The 10,103-nt window shown below is 36.8% G+C and overlaps 1 protein-coding gene across 1 annotated transcript in view; it reads right to left on the bottom strand.

Annotated features, from left to right (window-relative positions):
• LOC103602911 (dynein heavy chain 12, axonemal-like) overlaps positions 1-10,103 on the bottom strand; it is a gene marked incomplete at both ends in the record, with an annotated part of 185,863 nt that overhangs the window by 16,756 nt on the left and 159,004 nt on the right. Inside the window, 2 exons of the mRNA XM_008587356.1 lie at positions 108-341; positions 4,984-5,121. Coding sequence (XP_008585578.1) covers positions 108-341; positions 4,984-5,121 — 372 coding nt within the window. The remainder of the gene's footprint in view (positions 1-107; positions 342-4,983; positions 5,122-10,103) is intronic.

A 10,103-nucleotide genomic window follows, 5' to 3' on the forward strand; every position in this document is an offset into this window, starting at 1 on the left:
TTTTTTTTTTTTTCTTCCCCCCCCCCCCCGGTTTTTTTTTGTGTGTGTATGTGGGTGAATTAATTTGTTTGTTTTTTTCTAACCTAATTTTCAATGATACCACTTACCTTAATAAATTCAATGTAGTCCTCGTAAGTGCCTTTGGGAGGTGCAAAATAGTTTCCACTGGGAGAAAACTTATAATGAGGGGTTTCAATTATGTGTATATTATAAAAGTCAGCCAGCATGGTTAACAGGAGACGTCTGTCCCAATCATCTGTCACTCTTCCTCCGTAATTACACTCCCCAGTCAGGTAAGAGATAGCTTCAAATGGAATTGTATCATATTCATTTATAAATAACTGAAACAAAAGGAAAATGAAACAGTAAAAAATTTAAAGTCTTTTACTTCATTTTCATTTTTAGATGTCATTAAATATCTGTCTATCTGTCTACATAGAATAGGGGTTAAAAGAATTGTCATCATGGTTGTCTTTGGGTGGCTGGGATTGTTAGTGTTTTATTTTAAATTACTTTATCTGCATCTCCCAATCTCTTTCTGCAATAAATACACATTGCTTCTGTAATGAGAAAAACATTGAATAAAAAAGGATGACATGGAAATTACCAAGGCTTTTTTTTAATATGAATTTGGACAAACCTTGTATAGTGGATTGAATTATGTCCCCCCAAAACTCACTGAAGCTTAATTGTGTCCCTCAAGCTTTATATATTAGAAAGTTGGCTCCCACTGTGACTGTTAAGAGGGTAGGAAATCCTATTATGGTAATTGAAAGGTGGGGCCTTGAAGAGGTGATTAGATTGTAGGACCATGCAGTAGTGAATGGATTAATAATGGTGGTCAGGGGGGTGGTTCTGAGAGCTTTAAAAGGGGAGCATGAGGAGTCCGTCTCTCTCTGCTCTCTCTGCTTCCACCATCTCGCAATGTGAGACTCCTGGGTCACTGTCGCCACCACCAGATGGACTTTGGACTTCCCAGCCTCAGAAACTGTAAGCAATAAATTTCATTTTTTTTTAATAAGTCACCCTTTTTCTAGTATTTTGTTATAAGCAACAAAAACGGACTGTTACACTTTGTGTTAGGACACTGGTTCTCAACTGGGGTCAATTTTGTCCCCAAGGAGACAGTTGGCAATGTCTGGAGACAATTTAGATAGTCACAATGGTGGTAGGTTGTGGGGTGCTACTGACATCTATTGGGTAGAGGCCTGGGATGCTTCTAAACAATGTACAGGAGAGCTGCCCACAGCAAAGAATTATCTGGCCCCAAATGTCAATAGTGCCAATGTGGAAAACTAGGTGCCTGATTTAGGGTACCTTCCACAATGTGATAAAAACAAAGCAATTTCAAACTTTAGTGCCAGAGACTTCTTCACACATTATGACACAGTCCCACTGATAGACAGTATATATCGTTCCTAGTTTCATTATTATAGTAATTATAGTAACAAAAACTACTATTTGCATAGCTTTTACACTGTCTTATTTATCTCCCAATGATTCTGTAGAGTTGGAAACTGAGTATGGAAAATGTGAAGTAATGTGAAGGCCTGTATTTATTCCAATTTCAGATCCCACACTTTTTCCAATACACAGGAAGTTTTTGGTAGTGTGTGTATTGGGATGGCATAAGTTACTGGCTGAGAAATTTTCCTGCCTCTCATTTACCTAATAATGTAGGAATTATAGAAGAAATCGTGCACAGTTGAGAGAAAATACTTCTAAATTCTTCAGAGCCAAGTTAAAAGAGGACCCAATTCTTTGAGACTCCCATGTTTTCAGGAAGAAAATTGTCAAGAGATATGAGAGGGGGACTGAGAAAGAAGGAAGGTCATCTTTTGGGAGAATGAGCTATTTGTGAAAAGCAGAAAGCTACTCCCTCTCTTCTCATTGGGGGAGGAGAAAGCTATGTTCAACTGAGTTTCCTTCCTCCCCCAAAATGAAGGAAGACAGACTCCAAGAGAATTTAATGTTAAATTTGTGGCATGTGCAAGAAGTGAAAACCTACTCATTCCCTGGTTGTCTATTCACTTAGACATCAGTTTTCTGATTTGCCCTTTAGGAGAGAGGTATTCTGCCAGTATAACGAAGTGCAGATGATTTAAAGATTAATCCCCTCTCATGTTGCCAGTTCCTGAAGACATGAAAGATAGATCCAGCTGATGCCTGCAGTTCCAATATTGGGGGGCAAAAAAGGTTGATGACATCATAGGCTGCAGGCTGGGGCCTGGTCAGAAGATGAAGAATTCTCAGTTGATTGATTATATATGCAGTCTAAAGGTTTTAGCAAAATGTTCTCTAAACTTAGGCTGTATCAATTAAATTGTACCAATGTTTAAAATCAATGTCATTTCAAGACTTTATGGAGAAGACCTCAAAAGCACAGGAAACAAAGGAAAAATAGACAGATGGGAAATATCAAACTGAAAACCTTCTTTACAGCAAAGAACACGCTCAACAGAGTGAAAAGACCACCTACAGAATGGGAGAAAATATTTGTAAACTATTCATCCAACAAGGGATTAATATCCAGAATATACAAGGAATTCAAACAACTCAACAGCCACAAAAAAAAAGTCTGATTAAAAAATGGTCAAGGGAGCTGAATAGACATATCCTAAAAGAAGACATACAAATGGCCAACAGGTATATGAAAAAATGCTCAACATCACTAATCTTCAAGGAAATGCAGATTAAAACCATGATGAGATATCATCTTACTCCAATTTAAATGGCTACTATCAAAAAGAAGATAACAAATGCTGGCAAGGATGCAGAGAAAGGGGAACATTTATACACTGTTGGTAGGAATGTGAATTAGTATAGCCATTATGGAAAAAAGTATGGAATTTCCTTAAAAAACTACAAATAGAACTGCCATACAATCCAGAAATCTCATTGCTGGGTATATATCAAAAGGAAAGGAAATCAGTACATCAAAGAAATATTTGAACTTCGATGTTTACTGCAGCACTATTTATAGTAGCTAATATATGGAATCAACCTAAGTGTCCATCAACAAATGAGTGGATAAAGAAAATGTGGTATATATGCACAAAGGAATACTATTCAGCCATAAAAAAAGAATGAAATTCTGTCATTCATGGTAACATGGATGGAAGTCATTATGTTAAGTGAAATAAGTCAGGAACAGAAAGAAAAATAGTATATGTTCTCACCCATATGTGAAAGCTAAAAAAGTTGAACTCACAGAAGTAGAGAATAGAATGGTGATTACCAGAGGCTGGGAAGAGTAGGGGATAGGGGGATATTGAGAGGCTGGTTAATGCATATAAAATTACAGCTAGATAGGAGTAATACGGTCTAGTGTTCTATAGCACTGTAGGGTAACTGTAATTAACAAGAATTTATTGTATACTTCAATTAGCTGGAAGAGAGATTTTGAATGTTCCCAACACAAAGAAATAAGTGTTTAAGGTAATGGGGGGAAAACAAGATCAGTGGTTGCCAGGGTTTCAAGGGAGGAAGGAGGGAGGGAAGGATGAATAGGTGGAGCACAGAGGTTTTTTAGGGCAGTGAAACTATTCTGTATGATACTGTAATGGGGAATACATGACATTATGCATTTGGCAATACCCATAGAACTAACACAAAGAGTGAATCCTAATGTAAACTTTAGATAATAATAGTGTATCAATATCAATTCATAGTTGTAACAAATGTACCATGCTAATTTAAGATGTTAATAATAGGAGAAACTGGGGGGCGGGGGCCGGGGGGTAAGTGAACTGTCTGTACTTCCTGCTCAACTTTTATGTAAATTTAAAACTTCAAAAATATAATCTATTATTTTTAAAAAATCAATGTCACTTCATCATGTAATTACTATTCCATAGGCACCAATTTCATCAAATGTTAAAAGGATTTTTCAAATTGACAAATTTATTCCAGTTAAGGTCTCTGCCCTGAGATTTTTAAAAGAGTTGATAAGAATATCAATAATTTTTATAAAAATTACCTGTTACAATGTTTGATTTTAAAGTTTGATATAAACATGATTAATATGTATAGCCTTTAAAAAAGCCACTTGACTGAAATCTAATAGCACCTAAATTGGGTTTTATCAACACTTCCTTTTGTCCTTCATAAGTCTGCATTTCATAAAGACCCTTCAGAACAGCAAAGAGCAGAAAAATACTACTGTTCTGTGGTTGTGTGAAATGGCAGCAGCTCACTTTCCCAAACTCCTTTACAGCTAAAGCCTATGCCTGTGACCTGGGCTTAGCTACTTAGATACCATCTTAGACTAACTGGGGAGATTAGTTTACAAAGAAGCAGGGACAACAAAGAATCTCTCTGGATGTAGTCATGACATCAGAGGGCCTGCAGTAGACCAGAGTCTGTGTGGCAGCTATGCGAGCTGTGGCGTCTAATATTCGACAAGGGTAGAGACGTTGCTCTGGACATGGTATGACTCTGGTTATGACTCTGGATGCCCTTCCTATGAGCCTGACTCTCTAGCTGTCTTGGAGATTTTGTGGAGCTACCCAATACCCTTTCAATGAATTACTTTTCTGCTTAAAGCAGACAGCCTTTTTCTGTTGACTGACAGAGCTAAATTGTAGAACTGACTGAGTTGGGGAGGGGAGTAGAGGATAGTGAAGACCTGTAAGAACCCAACACAAGAGGCACTTCAGAAAGAAAGAACCAGGGTTCCTGATGACAGCACTGTTATGTGGCTCAATCAACCAGCCCCAGAACTTGTCCTTCCTATGTACCTCTTTCTTATGTGAAACAATAAGTTTCATTATGGTATAAAACAGGTTGAATTAGAATTCCCATTACTTGGCAGTAGAAAGAATCCAGATGGAGATAGTGATTCATAATCCACAGCTATTACTACTAACCACGCACCTTTTACTGGTGTTAAGAGAACTGAATAAGTTATTCTAAGCAAAGGGACTTGCCTAGGGCCTGGTAAATAGTGATCCTTCATATATGTTAGTTAATTTCTAATTTTACCTGTAGTTGTCGGATACTGATGCGTAAGTCTGATTCATTAAATCCATATGGAATATTCCAACCAAGAGGACCAAATTTCTTTCTTTCTTGCACAAGGGCATGAAAAAAACAAACTCCAAACAGCAACTTCTCCCATGCCTTTAATATAAAAATAATAAAGCAAGAAAAATTCTGATCAGATTTCCATCAGTAAAACAAGGGGAACAGATCAATGATCTTTTTTCATTACAAGATTCCCTGATCACATATATCTTTTTAAAATACTTCTATTTTAAAAAGACATGCTATCTAAAACAATACTTACTATAAAAAGTATTCATCCTATGACTTAATTAAAACCTGCAAAGCTATAGAAATCACAATAATATTAAACTTTATTAAAATGCAAAAATAGTGCCATTTTAGCAAAGTGTTGGCTAACAATATTCATAAATATTTACAACTTCAATACTCAAATGTCACCCTGTAAACTCGCTGAGACTATAAGTGTAGGAGAATGATTAATCATTATGATATGAATAAATCCCAATATATGTAATTCCTGACTTTGTAACTTTCCATTTGGAGATTATTTTTGAAACCACTGTTTACTTGACTTGTCCATGGCATCTTCATATGTGTGATATGTATGTCACATTGGTTTCTCACAAAACCTGTGCCAGTGCTCTGGAGGATGACCACCCATCTCTTTAAAGTCCCCCCCCAAGTAAGTTTCAAGTATGCTACATGACCATCTCAAACATAGCTCCAAATCCAGTGAAAAACCATCCAGCTATTTTCATGTGATGCATAATAGAAATTCTTTAGTATTAAAAATGTAAGTACATTATGCTTCACTGAATAGATATATCCATGAAATGTACATAAACCAAACCATTTTTAAATATACTAGATGAATGCTGTGGGGAAACATTCAATAGGGGAAGAAATTTTTGGCAATGAGAGCAATTACCTAATTTCCATATATTTTCCACATATTTTCACATAATGGGTTTTCTTAAGGCAGGGATCATTCTTAAAGTTTTGGAAAACCGAATGGTTGCATTTGTTTTTGTCTTTGAACTTTATTTATATTGAGTTCCTCCAAAAGCAGAACTTCAGAGAAAGATTAGGGTAAAGGGAGGTTTATGTGGGAGGTGATCCCAGGAAGTAGGAAAAGAGTGTGATATAGTTTGGATATGTCTGTCTCTGAAGAGCTCATATTGAAATCTGATCCATAATGTTGGCAGTGTTTGGAGGTGTTTGGGTTATAGGGGCAAATCTCTCATGGACAAATTAATGCCCTCCCTGGGGGGTGGGTTAGTGAGTGACTTCCTGCTCTATTAGTCCCTGGAGAGCTAGTTTTTAAAATGACCCTGGAACCTCCTCTCTCTTTGCTTCCTCTCACCCTGTGATCTCCTTGCACTCACTAGCTGCCCTGCTGTTTTCTGCCATGAGTAGAAGCAGCCTGAGACCTGTGCCAGATACAGCTGTCCCAGAATAGTGAGCCAAATAAACCCCTTTTCTTTATAAATTACCCAGTTTCAGGTATTCTGTTATAGCAACACAAAAACAAACTAATAGAGTAGGGAAAGGGAGACAAGGAAAGAGGAAAAGTCAATATAAGGATGTTACTGAAGTTATTGCTGTAGCAAGGACTCAATTCTGCTAGTACAAATGGTCCCTGAATAGTTGAGGGTTGCCCCTATAGGTGATAATTTTTCCACATTTTTGGTCTGTGCTTGTACATCTATGGGTCAAGAAGACTCCAGTGGCACAGGAGAAATCTTGGGGATGTAAAGCAGAAAGATGCATACTTGAGATGGGATGCTGTCAGCCTAAGATGAGACTGAACTTACAAAGAAGTGTCTTCTATAGTTGTGGCTGAAATTAGATACAGACTGAGGAGATGTGACAAAGGACAACAGAGAGGTTCACCACAGTCCTTTATTGAGGTTTTTTAAAAAGAAAACTAGGTATTCTAAAAAATTCTTGAACATTAAAAAATATTTTTTAAAAAAACCCTTTCTGAAGGCAGCGTTTTTATTTGTTCGATTTTGACTAACCCAAGGGTGCAGCAGGATGCTGCCTTCTCTACCTAAACATGATACCACTGACTCACCGTCATCTTGGTTTGTTTTCTATGACATGGTCCTGGTTTATGTTGACTCATCCAAAATCCTTAGTAAGGTGTATGAAGACTTTCAAAGTCTTGCCCCAGTGTTCCTTTCTACTCTTATTTCCTATCAGTCTAGTTAAAATTAGTTTCTCATTGTTCTTTCAACACCTCATTATAATTCTATGCTTTTAAACATACTTCTATGCCTACTTCAAATATGACTTCCTTCATGAAGCTTTTTTTGACTCAGCCAAGAAGAGTTTATTGTACACATGTGAGAAGAGTCACAAACCCTGGGTACCAATTTCTACCTCCAACACTTATGAGTTGTATGACCTCAATAATTTATTTAGCTTACCTGAACCTCAGTTTCTTTATTCAAAAAATAGGTGCATGATAATAATACCAATATCAGTTATTAGTGTGCGAAGCTTGTATATTTAAACTACCTGGAACCTGCTGGTGCTCCATAAAAGTTTGTTCCTTTCCTCCCTTCCTTTCTTTGTCCTTTCGCAGTATATAATGATACTACCATAGCTGTTGAGAACAGTGGTTGTCAACCTCGTTGAACACGTAGATTTTTTTGTTATTTATTTATATCAGCTCTTTTTTAATGTTTTGATCATGTTTTACAATTTTTTATTTTATTGTGGTAAAACACAGCATAAGATCTACCATCATAAGACATTTTGAAGTGTACAATACAGTATTATTAACTATAGCGAGAATGTTGTACAGTTGATCTCTAGCACTGATATGTCTTGCATAATTGAGACTTTATGCCTGTTGATTAGCAACTCCCCATTCCCCCCTCCCCAAAGCCCTTGTCAACCAAAATTCTACCTTCTCATTCTGAGTATAACTATTGTAGATGTCTTATATAAGTGGAATCATACAGTATTTCTCCTTCTGTGACTGGCTTAACTCACTTAGCATAATGCCCTCAAATTATTCCATGTTTGCCACATATGGAAGGATTTCCTTCTTTTTAAAGGCTGAATAGTATTCCATTGTATGTATATATCACGTTTTCTTTATCCATTTATTCATTGATGGGCATTTAGGTTGTTTCCACATCTTGGCTATTGTAAATAATGGTGCAATGAACATTGGAGTGGATCTCTTTGAGATCCTGATTTTAATTTTCTTGGATAAATACCAAGAAGTGGGATTGCTGAATCATATGGTAGTTCTATTTTTGATTTTTTTAGAATCTCCATACTGTTTTCCTTAGAGGCTGCACCATTTTGCAGTATCACCAACAGAGGCCAAGGGTTCCAATTTATCTACATCCTCAGTAACATATGTTGTCTTTTTGTTTTTGTTTTTGATAATACTAGAAGGTGTGAGATGATATCTCATCGTGGTTTTGATATGCATATCCCTGCTGACTAGTGATGTTAAGCATCTTTTCATATACCTGTTGGGAATTTGTATGTCTTCTTTGAAGAAATGTCTATTCAAGTCTTTAGCCCATTTGTTGATTGGGTTATTAGTTATTTTGCTATTGAGCTGTAGGAGTTCTTATTTATTTTCAAAAGTAACCCCTTATCTGGCATGTAGTTTGCAAACAATTTTTTCCCATTCCATAGGTCACCTTTTCATTCAGTTGATTGTTTCCTTTGCTGTGCAGAGGATTTTTAGTTTGGTTTATTTTTTGCTCTTATCTTTGCTTTTGGCATCATATCCATGAAATTATTGTCAAGATCAATGTCATGAAGCTTTTCCCTTATGTTTTCTTCTAGAGTTTTAGTTTCAGGTCTTATATTTAAGTCTTTAATCCATTTTGAGTTGATTTTTGTGTATAGTATAAGAGTCTAATTTCATTCTTTTGCATGTGGATATCCAGTTTTCCCAACACCATTTGTTGAAGAGACTATTCTTTCCACATTGTGTATTCTTGGCACCCTTGTCAAATATCAGTTTACCTTATATGTGTGGGTTGATTTGGGGGCTCTCTATTATGTTCTATTGGTCTATATGTTTGTCTTTATGCCAGTACCATACTGTTTTAATTGTTGTAGTTTTATAAGATATTTTGAAATCAGGAAGTATGATGATTCCAACTTTGTTCTTTCTTAACACATATTTGTCTATTCAGGGTTCTTTGTGGTTCCATAAGAATTTTGGAATTTTTTTTTCTATTTCTGTGAAAAAATGTCATTTGGATTTTTTTTTATAAATATAAGACTGCTTTTTAATTTAATTCATAATTTTTCACTGTTGTTTTAGAAGTACATCTATGTTTGACTGCTTTTATAATGATAAAAAAAAATTGTTATGCACTGCTATTTTACCAGTGTTTCCTTATGTACTAGGATCCAATCAGCCATTAATCTTCCAGAGAGGAGAGTTCTGGAGTTTCAGGGATGGTGAACTTTGAAGGCACCTTGGAAAGTGCCTTGACAATTGCCCAGAAGGGTTGGAAGCTAACAACCATACCATGGAGTGTGTCAGTATTGGTGAGGAGGGTGATTCTGGGACAGCTGCAGCTGGTGCGGACCTCAGACTACTTCTAATCATGGCAAAAAGCTGCAAGCAGCTGGAGGGTACAAGCAGATCACATGGCTAGAGGAAGCAAGAAAGGGTCATTGGGATTTTGATGGGGATTGCATTGAATCTGTGGGCCACTTTGGGTAGTTTGGACATTTTAATAATATTAAGTCTTCCAATCCGCAAACATGGGCTGTCTTTCCATGTTTATATCATCTTTAATTTCTTTCATCAATGTTTTTTTTTTTTTTTGTCTTTTTTCGTGTCCGGCAACGGATCACAACCCTCAGTGTCGCGCCCGTACCGGACCGGGACCAGCAACGGGATCGCAACCCTCGGTGCTGCGCCCGCACCTCGCTCAGCCAGTGAGCGGGAACCGGTCTGTATGTGGGATCCAAACCCTCGGCGGGAGCGCCACCACACTCCCAAGCGGCGCACTGTAGCAGTGCGCCACTGGGCCGGCCCCTTTCTTCAATGTTTTGTAATTTTCTTTTTTTTTTTTTTTTTTTTTTTTTTTTTTTTTTTTTTT

Source organism: Galeopterus variegatus, unplaced genomic scaffold (assembly GCF_000696425.1).
Source record: "Galeopterus variegatus unplaced genomic scaffold, G_variegatus-3.0.2 Scaffold4347, whole genome shotgun sequence".
NCBI classification, from domain to species: Eukaryota; Metazoa; Chordata; class Mammalia; order Dermoptera; family Cynocephalidae; genus Galeopterus; species Galeopterus variegatus.